We start from the raw sequence: 16017 nt of genomic DNA, 5'->3' as shown, positions 1-16017 counted from the left end.
GTTATCATGCTCACACACAGCCAAATCTACAAAAGACAGTTCCATGGAACAGATTACTTTGAAAACCTGGAATTCTGGGAGTTGAAGTCCATGAATCATAAAAGAACCAAGGTTGCCTACCCCTGGTCTAGTGATTAAAGTATGGACTTTGAGCAAAGGAATCTGAATTCTAGTCCTGCCTTAGCCATGAATCCAGCTGGATAACTTTGAACAAGTCTTCATCTCCACTCCTAGAAAGAAGCAATGATAAACCACATCCCAAAAAGCTGCCAAGAAAACTGTCTTTGTAATCACAAGTAATCAAGGCTGACTCAAGGGCACAAATTAATACTGATCTTGCACCAGTCTATCGTAACACAAAAATCTATTAAACTTTGCATCACAGGAGAAGGTGTGTGGGGAAAACATACAAAATCATAACATAACTGTTATTTTGATCACCAGAAAAAATTCAAACTGCACATTAGGTAAAGGATAATGACCAGCCAATTTGCCGCAGCGATTAAGGAACCAGATCAAAAACTGGGAGACTGGGACTTTTAGTTCCACCACGCATAGAGCCAACTGAGTGACTTTGGGCCAGTCCGTCTCTGTCAGCCCTTGCAAGCAGGCAATGGCATCCACTTCAAAGATCTTGCCAAAAAAACCCTGCAGGGACTTGTCCAGGCAGACACCAAGAATCAAAAACTGACTTAGAATAGAATAATAGAGTTGGAAGGGACCTTGGAGGTCATCTAGTCCAACTCCCTGCTCAGGCAGGAAACCCTATACCAGGGGTCAGCAACCAGAAACAGTGAAAGAGCCACTCGGAACCGGTTCCCTCACAAAAAGAAAAACTGGGAGCCGCAAAAAATGAGCGCACATGCGCGTAGATTGCGTGCATGCGCAGAACAGGGTTTGACTGAAAAGTGGAGCCAAGGCGAGATATGCACCTACCCTGCATATTTGAATTGATTGGTTGAACTTTTTTAGTCCCACTTTTTTTTTTTTTTGGACTGCACATGGCAGAGGACTGGGAGCCACAGGAGATGGCTGAAAGAGCCGCATGCGGCTCCAGAGCCGCGGGTTGCAGACCTGTGCCCTATACCATTTCAGCCAAATGGCTGTCCAGTCTCTTCTTAAAAACTTCCAGTGTTGGAGCATTCACCACTTCTGGAGGCAGGTTGTTCCACTGGTTAGTTGTTCTAACTGTCAGGAAATTTCTCCTTAGTTCTAGGTTGCTTCTCTCTTTGGTTAGTTTCCATCCGTTGCTTCTTGTCCTGCCTTCAGGTGCTTTGGAGAATTGCTTGACTCCCTCTTCTTTGTGGAAGCCCCTGAGATATTGGAACACTGCTATCATGTCACCCCTTGTCCTTCTCTTTACTAGACATACCCAATTTCAGCAACCGTTCCTTATATGTTTTAGCCTCCAGTCCCCTAATCGTTTTTGTTGCTCTTCTCTGTACTCTTTCTAGATTCTCGTCATCTTTTACATTGTGATGACCTAAAATCAAGTTTATATAAGGTTATGAAGTCTGGATGTGAAAGGGTTGGCTTTTGGGCTAAGCACATTCCTGAATTCTTAATTCAAGACTCCATTGGCCAGTAGATAGCCTTTTTTTTTCAAGGCAATTTGAAACCGTTTGAAAAAATGTTTGTTCTTCCAACTCAGACATGATCTACCCTAATAGATCCACCTCACTGATCTTCCTAAATATATTTTTCATTTGGACTGATTCGATAGTTCATAGTGTCGCACCATGTTCTGCAATGGTAAGGTTTGTGTTGTATTCCTTGATAAAGGCAAATCCTACTTTTAAATGGCATTGTTTATTTCACTCCAAACCACTTCAATTGTTTTGAAAGATTTCTGTTAAAGCTTTATTGGAGCAATTAGGAACAGCAACTGTGCTTGCTTTTTCCTGTTGTTGATGTCGATTCTGTGAAGCTTTCTTGAAACTTATTAAGAATTTTGACATTAACTTCTGCAAAGTCAGGGAAAGTTACCAGATTATTAATAAAAGTAAAACATAGAGACATGTCTTGATAAATTATATGGGAGTGTTGCAATCTTTTAGTCTGGTTCCTAGATGCATCTGGAAATAAGTGCTTGTTCTATTTCATATTTTTATATTAACAAAGGGGGGGAAGTTGGTGTTTTTTTGTAATTCTTTTTGTTTATTATAATTTTATCTGGAGACAAACCAAATTTGAAAAAATTCTGGTTGTTTTAAAAGACAAATTTACTTTTTGCTTTTAAGTGTGGACTTTATTTTTCACTCTGTTTTAAGTGACTAAGAGTTCTGGAAATTCTTTTTTTTTAATTTTTTTTTTCCTGTCAAAGGATTAGGTTTAGGTGAAAGAGATTTAATTAGTTTATTCTCAGTTTATCTATCCCTTAAAGTGTCTAATTTCAGCCTTTGCCCATTACATTTTGTTATTCTTTTAGGGAATGTGTTTCATATGATGTTCTGGCATGATATTATTGGCCTCAGAAACTGAAGATATAATGATGATTTTCTATAGAAACAACAAACAAAATATTACATGAACACCCCACAGAAATTTAGTGGAAGTCTATTCCATTGCATTCAGTGGAATTTTAATCTGTACTAAATGCATTCAAGAATTTTCCAAATACAAATTAAGTTAAAGGGAATTCTACAACGAGTGTCACTTACTATGAACTGTTCTAAGGGAATATATGTTTATATGATAAAAAGGCCCAGTAGAAATATTTAAATAACCAAAACATTTTTAAACCCTAGTTTCAAAAAATAGTTCAATTATATTATCTTTTACTCTAAAAAGAAATGTTTAAAGGGTTATCACAAACATTTGACTTCAAATTTGATGTAGAAACTCTTCCAAAAGCGTATGTTTATATCCCAGAATAGCTTTCTGGAAGCTTTTTTACTTTTTTTTTAAAAAAATCCAGCCCTTTATTATTTTTATAAATAACTCAAAGTGGTAAACATACCTAATAGTCCTTCTTCCTCCTCTTTTTCCTACAACAGCAACCTTATGAGATGAGTTGGGCTGACAAAGAGTGACTGGCCCAAAGTACCCCAGTCAGATTTCATGCCTAAGGCAGGACTAGAACTCACACTCTCCTGGTTTCTAACCTGGTGCCTTAACCACTAGATCAAACTGACTCTTTCCAGATATCTTAAAAATTTAGTTTTTGAAATGTCCCAACTACTATGTTGCCTGGGAATTCTGGGAATGGCAGCCCAAACACATCTGGAAGGTGCCAAGCAGTGGTGGGATTCAAATGCTTAAACAACCAGTTCTCTTATTGGATGCAGGCCCGGGCCTCCAAGGCCTAGAACAGACTTCCGGAAGTGGCATCCATGCACTTCCAGCAGGCTGTTCTAGGCCTGGGAGGCGTCCTCCAGGCTTCCCAGGCCTAGAATGGACTTCCGGAAGCAGTGTGCATTCAGCTGGTTCTCCGAACTCAGCAAAATTTAGCTACTGGTTCTGCTGAATCCCATTACTGGTGCCAAGTTTATGTGTGCGAAGTTGTATCCGAAGCATGTGTTAGTATTCCGCACACACCTACCAGTTGGATGCATGAATAGCAATAGCACTTAGACTTATATACCTTTTCACAGTTCTGTATGAAACGGCATATTGGCTTGCAAAATACATCGCAGATTAGAGATCTTGGCTTGCATAGAACAGAGTGAGTATACTTGAGATTAAAATGGGGTTTGGTTTTGCTCATAGTTCACTGTGACAGGATGATTGGCACTGTTCTTACTATGTATAAGAATGCTTCATATGGCAAGGATGTGGCTTAGGCTGGAAACGATATTGTACCCGTCTTTTCTGTCTTCACATAAAAATTATGTGAAGGCTTTAATTAACTAAAGATAGGATGGGTGGCACAGGTCAGTGTTTATGGAGTATCCAGTAATGCAATAACATCTGGATGACTGTGATTTAAGAGGTGTCATTGGTAAACATCACATGTGAAGCAAAGTGAAAAAGAGAGGGAAAGGAAGACATGTATGTTTGTGAAACTAAGAGAAAAGGGAAAGATGTAATTGATCTGAATGAAGGCGGTCTGGTCTTGGGAAACTTACAAATCTTTTATAAAAAAATTATATGGATGATATGAATGGAAGTAAAAAAAGGGTATTTGAAACAAGGAAAATAGTCATTCTCTCAGTTCTGAAATGCAAAGGCTTCTAATTTCTGCTGTTTGTTTGTATGATGTTAGACACTTTGGTCCTATACTGTATACAGCAAAAATTAAAGAATATTTTTAATAAAGTTTTGTTTGATTTAATGTTACAGGGCAATTCTACAGCAACTGTAGCGGTGGAGCCCGCAGGTCTAGTAACAAAAAATCTGTCCACGGACAATTTAGAGACAAAAAAGAGTCATGTATCCTGTGATTCTCAAGCTAAACTATTAAGAAAAGAAAAACACTACATGTGTCGTATGTATATTTTTTATTTTAACAACTCTTTCCTATGATTTGTTATTTGAGCCCAAACAACTTATATAATATATATGTGAGATTTCAAGAGTTTGCAACCCATCAAGTCAAATCTCTGACGAGATGTTTATAGCCTATATGTTATATGTTATATGTTATAGACTACTGCTATAAACCTATATGTTATAGGCCAGGAATCCTCAACCATGGCAACTTTAAGACTGGTGGACTTCAACTCCCAGAATTCCTTAGCCAGCTTTGCTTTTCCTCAGCCCACTTTGAGGACCCCTATTATAGGCCATTGCTAATTCATCAATTGATGGCTTATCTATTTCTTCTTATGCATGCCATATCCATCACTGTCATGGCCCCTTGTATAGATTATTTCCCACAATATGGAATTCTTCACATTAAGAAATAAAATACTGCTTTCTCTCATACAATATGTTCCTATCTGCATGCTAGACTTCTGCTCAAGGGCCTATCCATACTGGTATTTGGCAGTGCACTACTTGTGAACTGATCTTTTCAGAGAAAGACACTTAATAGTTATTTTTTTTACCATGGTGATGAAATAAATGTCATTTTCCAGATCAGTTCATTCTGTTGGAATTCTAATTTGTTTCAAAATGTTTTACATCTAGTAACACTGACATTTACAAGCATATATACGGAAGTATTTGGCTTGTTAACTCAATATTATCTATATCTGCAGATGATTTTCCTTTCCTGTCAGTTATGATTTTTGTAAAAACTGGAGCTTACATTGCACTCCTTTTCAATTAAAATAAAATAAAATTCTGTTTCAAAAGGTTTTGTACAAACAAATCCATTTAATATGGCTAACAAAAGAAAAACTGGAAAAAAAATTTCACATTGCCTCTTTTAATTATACAATGCATTCTCTTAATTACTGTAACATAGCTGGCAATCTATATGTTTAAAGGGAATTTGCAGAATTCTCTAATTGAATATGCAAGAAGTACTAAGAAAATGATACGGAACATGATGGATGATCACCAGTCTTCTCTAGATTATCTCTCCGATCAGGTACTGGCCAATATTTGCTAAATGGATTTCTTTTTGGGCAACGATAATATGATTGAACTGTTTATAACTAAAATAAAAAAATTCTAATTAACAGATAAATTGGGCAATTTCTCCAAAAACAGTTTGTTATATTGTTGTGGAAAAAAATATTGTTCTCTCTTATAATGTCTGAAAAAACATAATTCCACCCTTGAAAGGCTATGAAAAAGCCATTCATATCACTGAAAATCTAGATAAGAGCAGGGCTTGTTTTCTCATAGAATGCTCAGAATGGAGTTCCGGCACCTTTTTTGGATGGAACCTTGTAGGGTAGGCAAGGCGGGTTGTATGACATGTGTGAGTTCCGGCACCTTTTTCTTTTACAAAAAAAGCACTGGATAAGAGTCTTGAAGTTTCTTAATTATTCTTCAGTTTGACCACAAATAGTTAGATATTTTGATTTTTTTTAAAGTACAGATATGATCTATACAATAAAATATTAGGTGTAATTTACTTAATCAGCCCTAATTTAGATTATTATTAATTTAGGTTATTAAATGATTGGAGAGTCAATGCATGCCAAAATTCAAGTCTGGTCACAAGGGACATGAGTCTCGTGAGGCAAGCAAGTTTTCAAAAACCCAGACTGCCAACATACAGGTGTCCTTGACTTAAAACAGTTCATTTAGTGACCGTTCAGAGTTACAACGGCGCTGAAAAAACTGAACACTTGCAACTTGCAGCCTCCTGATGGTCGTGTGATTAAAATTCAGATGCTTGGCAACTGACTCGTATTTATGACGATTGCAGTGTCCCGGGGTCACCTTTTGCAACCTTCTAACAAGGAAAGTCAATGGGGAAGCCAGATTCCCTTAACAACCACGTTAGTAATTTAGCAACTGCAGTGGTTCACTTAACAACTGTGGCAGTAAAGGTTGTAAAATGGGGGCAAAATTCACTTAGCAACAGAAACTTTTGGCTCAATAGTAGTCATAAGTCGAGGACTACCTGTAATGAGGATTCAGATAGAACAGGAAGTGATACAAGAAAAGGCAGTCTTGAATCATATTAATTGCTGTTGTCCTTTTTAGAACTCCACTCTTGTACATGCTGCCATAGCAGGCCGAAAGAAAACTTTCAGAGGCAATAACAGTAGCACTTATATACCACTTCACAGTGCTGAGCGGTTTACAGAGTCAGCATGTTGCCCCCAACAATCTGGGTCCTCATTTTACCGACTTTGGAAGGATGAAAGACTGAGTCAACCTTGAGCCGGTCAAGATCGAACTGCGGGCAGTCGGCAGAATTAGCCTGCAACAACTGCATTCTAACCACTGCGCTGTCATGGCTGAATGGAACTTCCTAATGGAAGTTTACCTCAGAACAAAGAAGAACTTTAGCGAACAGGGGGCCTCTACTGCAGACGCAATTCCAACCTGCCACCGGCCCTCCCCAAGATATTTTGATTTTCAAAAAAGTTTGCACTCCTGACCAAACTGCACACATGCTATTATCTGTGAGAAAAAGAACAACCAGAAAAACAGGAGAAAGATAAAGCAAACCATTGTGATCTGTGGATCTTTTTTTATTATCTCCAACAATGAAGCCCCTTTACTATTTCAAAATCTTTTTTTCAATAGAATAAAGAGGGGCTCCTGACTGGAAAATAGCCCTCAAATTCTTGCCTGCAAGTCCTTTGGTTTCTCATGGCATTCCCCTGGATTGTGGTGCACATCTGTATATCTGAACATTTATTTATTTATTTATTATTGGAAAATTCCTCTCCCTTCTATTTTCTTGAGCCAATGAAATGCAACGAAAGTTCTAAAACACAATGCCTTAAGGTGCTGCTTTCAAATATTTAGCTTTTAAAAATCTTGGAGCTGACTTTTTATGCTCAAGAAGTACAGAAAAATCACTTTTTGTGGGGTTATCCTAACCAGTCTGCCATATTCATAACAACGCATTGCCCTTTTTGTGCAATAGAGTTTTCCTCCAATAAATTAACTGCAGCACAGGAATTATTTAATTTCAGTTGGCTCACATCTAGTATTAGCATTACAAAGCAATGACCAAAGGAATATACTATTGAGTACCTCCACATGTTGAAGATTTTTAAACATTTCTCTTTTTGCGTATGCAGATTAATGAACTTATGAGCCGAGTTATGCAATTAAATACAGACATGTCCAGAAAACCAATTGATGTATTTCCCCATCGAGCAGTCCAGTCTCATGGTAAAAGTTTTTATTAATTCCTGCTTAGATTTTACAGTATTTACTGTAATACGTATTGAACTATAAGACCACATGTTTCTACCATAAAAGAGATAACATCCGATAGAGTGGCTTTTACTGCATTAACATTTTTAAAGTCTGATTGTTGGGAAAGTCAAACAGTTTTTATTACCCTTTTTGAAGTTTGACGGTTGCTTGTTTCATTCTGAATAGGTCACAAATGCCTGCTCACTCTCTGGAATACAGTAAGAATTTATGGGTCAAATCACCTATAGCTAATTTTGGGAAAAGGAGCAGAGTAAGATGATTATTAATATTTTACTAATCACCTATACAGCCCCCTACTTTAAATTTCAATTTACGCCATGCACATGGATCTGAAGCCTTGGCAACTTTAATATATGATGTGATTGAGCAATAGCCTAGGACAGCGATGGCGAACCTTTTAGAGACCGAGTGCCCAAAAAAAGTCTCTTATGGGGCCACATGCACCCTGCAGGCCGCAGGTTGGACATGCCTGATTTAGAGCTTTGATAACATCATTTTTTGTAATGGAACAAATCCAAATCTTTCTTGAATATAGGAGTCAGAACAGTTACAGAACTTCTTGGCTTCTGAAGATTTCCACCTATCATAACTAGCCAGAACTTGAGGAGAAAAGAATAGTTCTGTCAGTGGAATGAAATAAAAATCACCCCACATCTCTCAGATCTATTGTACAGGGAAATCCATGTTCAAGAGTTGCAATATTGAACAAATAACTGGCATGAAGATCAAAATTTAGTAAAACAAATTAGAGATTTAAATTGTGCACATATAAAGAGGATATATAATGCTTTAATTGAATTGGATTCAGAAACGGAACTGGTTAAAGACTGCATGATAAAGTGGGCACAAAATATTCAGGAACCAATTTCGTTGGACACCTGGGAGATAATTTGGGTCAGAAATGTTAAATTTACTCAGGCTCAAAATTTAAGAGAAAATTTTTATAAAATGTTTTATAGATGGCATCTGGATCCCAAGAAGTTGTCCAACATGTATCCTAATTTACAGTCTAAATGTTGGAGATGTGGTAGTTTAGAAGCTACCTATTTTCACATGTGGTGGACTTGTAGAAATATAAAAGCTTTTTGGATCAAAATTTGGTGGAACATTCAAAAGGATTTTAAGAGAAAGATAAAGTTTTCTCCGCAATTGTTTTTATTGGGTATTGTTGTAGATTGTGATGTTAAAGAAACTAACTTGATGTTGAACATGATAACAGCAGCACGGTTACTGGTGGGACAATATTGGAAGAAGGATAGTTTGCCCACTATAGAAGAATGGGTGTTTAAAGTTTTGAATCTTGCAGAAATGTCTAAGATTTCTGCTTATTTGAAAGATCATTCACAGGAAAGATATATTTAAATTTGGAGGAGATGGATAAATTATATTCAGAACAAATATGGGACTAAAAAGTTCCATTTAGCTTATGAGTAGATTTTAGTAGGATATTGTTATTGGTACGTTGTTTGTAGTTATGTTAAAGGGGAGTTAAAGCACATTATGAATTTGGTTAATTGTATATTATGCATAATTTTTATTTAGTATATGATTATTGTAACTATAATCCTGTATTTAGCTCTGGGAAGTGGGGGGGGAGTGGGGGGGTTTGGGGTGGGAGGGATTTGGGGATATATTGTAAAATTTTGTTTTTGTAAAACTCTTTAATAAAAAAACAAATAACTGGCATGAAGGATCTCCTTTATTTAACTAAAACATCCCCTTGTAATGTTGTCCTGTAGGTTTAGATTGCAGTGATATTAAAGATACCATTGGCTCAGTTACAAAAACTCCAAGCGGTTTATATATAATCCATCCAGAAGGAGCAAGTTATCCCTTTGAGGTAATATTGATTTTTCATATTTACTATTTGCTTGAATTTTTTTTCCCTTAGGACAGCTTATCCACAGGAAACCTGACCAAGGTTGATTCAATTAATACCGTGTTCTGGCTTCTCAGAATGCTAGACAAGTTCACACAGTTCACAGGCTGAGTTCACACAACTCACTGGGCTAAAAAGGGTTTAGCCATAAAAAGCTCAGTGGCAAAGTTAGGCAAAATTTTGGAAAATCCCCAAAAGAGGAACATTATTTTGTATGGAACCGTAATTTTGACAAATCAAAACAATAGGACCTCATGATATCTGGAATCGTAAGCCTGTCTTTCCCACCCTTTGCTCACCTGTCCATCAACAGAAAGCTCATGGAGAAAAAAGTATTTTCTTTGATGTTAAGCGTTAGCTACTTTATGATTTATGACAAAACAGACTAAGAACAGAACTGCACATAAAACAGTTCCAGAGTTCTAAGCTGCTCTGTCAACCATCCACCCTTCTTGGGCCTATCCCAACACTGTTGCTTACAAAATGAGTGACTAATAAAAAACTAAGAAAATGTGCTTTTAATTCAGCACATTGATGAAACTATGCAGGAAACTTCATAGAGAAAACGCAGCATAAAAAGTGAGCTGTTATATAGCAATAGCAATAGCACTTAGACTTATATACCTTTTCATAGTGCATTACAGCCCTCTCTAAGCAGTTTGAATTTTCGAACAAGCATACTTTTAAATCATTTGCATTTTTCCCCCAAAGGCATTCATGGATTTTTTCCCCCTGAGTTAAAATGCATGGAATGTTTCAGCATACACTGGAATACTTTCAGAAAGGACAAATACTTTCAGAAAGGAGTACTTTCAACCAAGGTTAACTTTTTCCCAACTCTTAGAAATTAATACCAGTGTCTACAAAAATCAGAGTCATCAAATAAGTAGAAATACTTAGTTAAAAGAATGGATGTAGATCAGAAAACAGTGGAAAACATGACAGATAATAAAATGAGGAATAAAATTTCAAGTTTCAGAGGGATTAAAACCAAGAAGTAAGTGTGTGTGTCTGTGTGTATGTATGTGTGTAGATAGATAGATAGATAGATAGATAGATAGATAGACAGACAGACAGACAGACAGACAGACAGACAGACAGACAGACAGACAGATAGATAGATAGATAGATAGAAAGATAGATAGATAGGTCTCCTGTTTTAAACACCAAAGAAATTATACTCCTGAACATGTAGCAGAAAAAACACTCCTCCCCCCCATATGACATCAAACAACAAAATACTTACAATTAAGGTATTATGCTACCTTTGTGTGCTGCTCCAAATTGTTAAAATTATTTTACACTGCAGCAGCCCATGAAAATTTTCTTGCCTGCTTCTAAAATTAAAGATGCAACCACATTTTATTTTACTGATCCAGTAACCATGGATCATGATATTTCTTTTCTAAATAGAGAAAATTATGCAGAATATACTTTCAAAGCCATTTTTAAATAATTTTAAAGTTTTTTTTTAAAAAAGAAACCTCTTTTTTATTTTGTTTGAAGTTTCAGGGTCTGCTTTTTTTTTACATTGCAGATAAAATTTTATTTTTTAAGAAAAGCTTATGACTCTTGATAAAATTTGTTAGTCTGAATACGCTACCAGACTCTTACTGATTCTCAATTGCATGCAAAACATAAGATCCAACTTCATACACATTCACATTCCATATGGACATGAGAATTAATTTTGTTTCATTTAGGCGAAAAAATCCATATGCTGGATTTGTAACTTGTTTTGTTAAAAAATATGATTCATTAGATTCATGAGGCAAGTTTTCACTGAGACCACCAGTTGGATTATTGAGGATCTTTAATTTTATCCCCATGCTAAGCAAGCTTTGAATTAGGCTAGGTTGAAAAAGAAAGACCGGCCTCAAATCACTAGGTGAGAGTGGAAGTCAATCTACGTTTCCTCTGTTTTAACCCTTCACACTGATGGGTTATCTGATGCATTACACTGGCTGATTACAGGATTCTTCCCCTGCCTTTCATCATTTTAGGTTTTGTGTGAAATGGATTTTAGAGGAGGGGGATGGACAGTGATTCAGAAGAGAACTGAAGGAGCAGTTGAGTTTCAAAGGACATGGTCGGAATATTTGGATGGATTTGGTGACCTTTCAGGTATCCATTTATTATTCATGCTACACCTCTTCCTAGTTACTCCACTGTACCTCAGGGTACAGTCTGTTTCTGAAAGTTTGCATGCAAACACCTGTAATTGCGTAATTTTAACGAAAAGCTTACACCAGAAGGATTTGCAAATAAATAAATAAATCCTCCATCAGTAAACATTTTGTGTCAAAGCATTGAAGATTATTGGCTGAGTTGCACAAATTTACAAAAGATACATGCCAACCTTATTTATACTTAGATATCCTGTAGGTATTGATACTTATTTATTTTTATTTTTTGAAAAAGGCCATGCCAGAACTGTTGCTGTACTAATGTGATACAATGTTTATGCATTTAGTAACACATTCCTCCCTCCCTTGGACTTTAGAGAAGAAGCCAGCCTAATGTGTCTAGTAATTTTTTCTCAGCTCCCCAGATCTCCCAATTCTGATGACAAGCGAGTGATGGGCAGGTTGATGTTCTGCAGACAAACCTTTGAACTTCAGATCCTTAGAATTGTTTAATGTTAGTTTTAGAGCAAGCCGAGAACATGAGCAAGGATAAGGGTTTTTCAAGTCTATATTTTGTTGTTGTTTTTTAATAGGGGAATTTTGGCTTGGCCTCCGAAAGATTTTCCACACAGCAAACCAGAAAACAACCAGTTTCATGCTTTATATAGGCTTGGAGTCTGAAGATGACATGTATGCGTATGCATCGTATGACAGCTTTTGGCTAGAGGATGAAATGTGCTCCTTTAAAATACATCTAGGACGTTATTCTGGAAATGCTGGTAAGATTTGGATGACCAAACAGTTGTCTTTCCAAAGCAAGTTTCTACAAATGGGAAAATGGGGCAATGAATAATGTCTGTGGTTGCACTGGATATTCTAAAACCAAATTACAAAGAAAGAATACACCTGGATCCTTTTAACCCAACTCTTTATGTTACATTGGCCAAATGGCATCTAGTTTTATGCTCTTTGATTAAAAAAAAAGTCCACGGGCCATTCCCAGAATAAATTATTCTGTCAGCTATACGTAAATGGCTAAAATTAAATCAAGTTGCTGTCATTGGAGAAAGTGAGATCTGGCCCCTGATTCCCTGCTGCAATCTGTAAAATTGTTCATATTGCAATTATTTTTTGTTTTATTTATTTTTTGGTGCTTTCAAGTCACTCTTGATTCTTGGTGACAGCTTGGACTAGTCCCTGCAATTTTCTTGGCAAGATTTTGGGATGTGGTTTGCCATTACCTGCTTAGCGACCATTTCACTTAACAACTGAATTGCTGGTCCCTTTGTATTTATTAAATGAGACTATCTGTAAATTAAATTTATATGCCACCTGATTTCTCCCAGTTTGTCTGGGAGGTTTATAAGTTGTAAAAACTTAAAAGCAAAAAAAAAAGATACCAGTGCAAAACAAAACAAAAGGAGCAAAGATGGCAGCGATAACAAGAAAAGAGGTTTCAATCATGCTCATGAAAGGCCTGGGCAAAGAGCCAGGTCTTCAAGGACTTTCAAAGGCCCAGTACGATGGGGAGGGGTCTTCAAACCTTGGCGGGAGGAAACTCAATCCAGAAGGCAGGACCTCCTACAGAAAAAGTTTCTGGGGTTCTGATATTATTGTTTAATTGAAGGAAGCCAGAGTGCACAAACCCTGCCAGACTAGATTGGCCAGGCAGATATTATAATAGGTGGTCCCTCAAGCCCTCTGTGCCAGGGGTCCCCAACCCCCAGTCCGTGGAACAGTACCGGGCCACGGAATGCCAGGAACCAGGCCACAGAAACAGGCAAAGCCCCATCCACGAGATGCAGGCAGCACATAAAACCACGCACCCGCCAGTCCGTGGAAAAACCTCTCTCCATGGAACTGTCCCTGGTGCCCAAAAGGTTGTGGACCTCTGCTCTATGCCCTCTTTAGAGGTAGTGAACAAAATCTTGAATTGCATCCAGAAGCAACCAGTGGGGGGGGGGGGAGGGAGGAGAGAGAGAAAGGGAGGGAGGGAGGGAGGAAGAGACTGAGAGAGAGTCTCAAAACTTGCACCTAATTTTTTTTAATTTTAATTCCATTTATATCCCGCCCTTCTCCGAAGACTCAGGGCGGCTTACAAGCTTAGCAGTAGCCTTCATTCTATGTATATGCCTGCTTATTAGGGCTTTCACACACCCCCCAAGCGGCATTATTACAAAGTCAGCTTAATTGCCCCCAACAATCTGGGTCCTCATTTTACCTACCTCTGAAGGATGGAAGGCTGAGTCAACCTTGAGCCTGGTGGGATGCGAACCTGCACTAATTGCAGGCAGCTGGTGTTACTTAAGGAGGCATTAGCCCACTGCTCCACCAAGGCTCTAATATAGCACAATGTGTCCTGGCAATATTTTATTTTCTTCCATGTCCTTATGATGTTGCCTTCATCTTGTGCATAGCCTATAGAGAAGCAGCCTAATATCTTTAGCTGTACGAGTGTTCAAGGAAAGAATGAGGATGTGTAAATCTGGTTTTCTCATCAATTCCCTTGAAGAGAAACCAAGTCCCTTGACGGCCAGACACCGGGAAGAGAGAAAATAGAGCCAGGATAGGATTTGGCAACGAGGGCAACAAGTTTCATGCTGGTAGCTTTCTGCTGACTCAAGGGTTGTGGGATGATGCTCTATATTGTTGGCAAGCAGTTCAATTCTGCAATGGGGAAAGAACCCTTGATTGCATAACCTCTGAGTTGTTCCTGCTGTTCATTTGTAACAGCAATTAACAGAGACTCTTTTGGTTTCTCTGAGTGTTTGATTTGCAGATGATTATGACTCTCATTAATTCCAAATACTTGTGGAGAGGTAAATTGAATGATCTTAACCATCGTTCCCTCCTTTTTTTCCCTTTTTCTTTTCTTTTTTTGTTCCTGCTTAGGTGATGCGTTTCGAGGATATAGAAAAGAAGATAATCAGGATACATTACCTTTCAGTACCTTTGATGTGGATAACGATGGTTGCAATCCAGCCTGCGCTCTCCAAGAACCACCTGTCGAGAGCTGCAGTAACTTTAGTGAGAAAACAGGCTGGTGGTTTAACCAATGCGGTCTTGCAAATCTTAACGGTGTCCACCGGTTCACAAGGAAGTTACTGGTATCGGGTATCCAGTGGGACACCTGGAAGATTGATAACAAGCCAGTTAAAATTAAATCCGTGTCAATGAAGATCAGAAGAACATACTTCAGATAACAGGAAAATATCATTACAATCCAGAAATTAGGCTGTCTAATAGCTCTTCTCAGTCTAATATGCATAAGATTTCAGTATAGCAATTTATTGAAAGGTTGGAGGCACTATGCACATTGCATTATTTTGCAATTACATTCTTTGGGACAATGTAATTACATTTCCATGCATTTGTTGATATTTTACTGCCCTGCTGAATACATTCATGACTTACTGTATTAACATGCCATTAATGGATTGGAAAGCTATAAGCAGGATAATTCTAATTCCATTCCTTTGCTACTGCTGATTGTAATGTATTGGGCTTGTTTTGTTAACACCACGTGGTATTGCTGGGAGGCTGTTTGAGCAGGGAAGCTAGCTAACGGCTCCCAGCTCCTCAGACAACCCGTCTCCAGCGCTGCTATTGGTTGCCCCTAGGGCGGCAATAGGTTGCTTCAAACCTATTGGCCGCCGCCTAGGGGCCAGGGTATAAATTGCTGCATCTGCAGCCCTGTTCTCTAGTTCAGATCCTGCAAGCAATAAACCACGATCTTTGCTGAACTCACTCGCCTCGTCTTCATTCCTGCGCAACGAATCCAGTACACAACACTGATAATCTCTTCTTTTCCTTTAGACTGGTCAGCAGACCTGCAAATTTAAAATCCCAGCGTTAATTTAAGAGAAGGGCTAAGCAAGGATTATAATTGCACAAGCAATTGTAGTAAATCAGTGAAGGTAGTAAACAACATGGCTGGATGAGATATGCTTTTAATTTTTTAGTGAATGATGAAAACAGGCAAATAATCCTCAACATGGTTAAATATCTGTGCAAAAATAAAACTCAGACTGTGGTTTTGTTTTTGTTTTTTAGAGAAAAGAGAAGGTAGTCCTCCTTTAGCAACTGTTCATTGTTATGAGTGATGAACAGATAACGTTGGGACTGACCCTTGCATTATGGCCTTTGCAGGTCTGTAAAGCAAAGGAAAGTTGAAGTAAGATCATAAGCAAAGTTGTGGGTGACCACTTTGCTTAACAAACAAATTGCTGGTCCCAGCTGGGGTCATTAAATGAAGACTACTGGGGAAAAGGC

At 37.9% G+C, this 16017-nt stretch overlaps 1 protein-coding gene across 1 annotated transcript; it reads left to right on the top strand.

The window, feature by feature from the left end:
* Positions 1 to 1653: 1653 nt before the first annotated feature.
* On the top strand, positions 1654 to 15427 carry ANGPTL5 (angiopoietin like 5; the record flags this gene model as incomplete). Its single annotated transcript, XM_083361482.1, has 8 exons — positions 1654 to 1752; positions 4282 to 4426; positions 5373 to 5476; positions 7599 to 7692; positions 9480 to 9580; positions 11623 to 11743; positions 12339 to 12524; positions 14638 to 15427. The coding sequence occupies 8 exons, from the start codon at positions 1654 to 1656 to the stop codon at positions 14946 to 14948; spliced, it is 1161 nt and encodes a 386-aa protein (XP_083217608.1). The 3' UTR covers positions 14949 to 15427.
* Positions 15428 to 16017: the final 590 nt, after the last annotated feature.

The sequence above is a fragment of the Vipera ursinii genome, assembly GCF_947247035.1.
Source record: "Vipera ursinii genome assembly, chromosome: 4".
Classification (NCBI taxonomy): Eukaryota; Metazoa; Chordata; class Lepidosauria; order Squamata; family Viperidae; genus Vipera; species Vipera ursinii.
The sequence above is the reverse complement of the archived record's forward strand: the minus strand, read 5'-3'. Positions and strand labels throughout refer to the sequence as shown.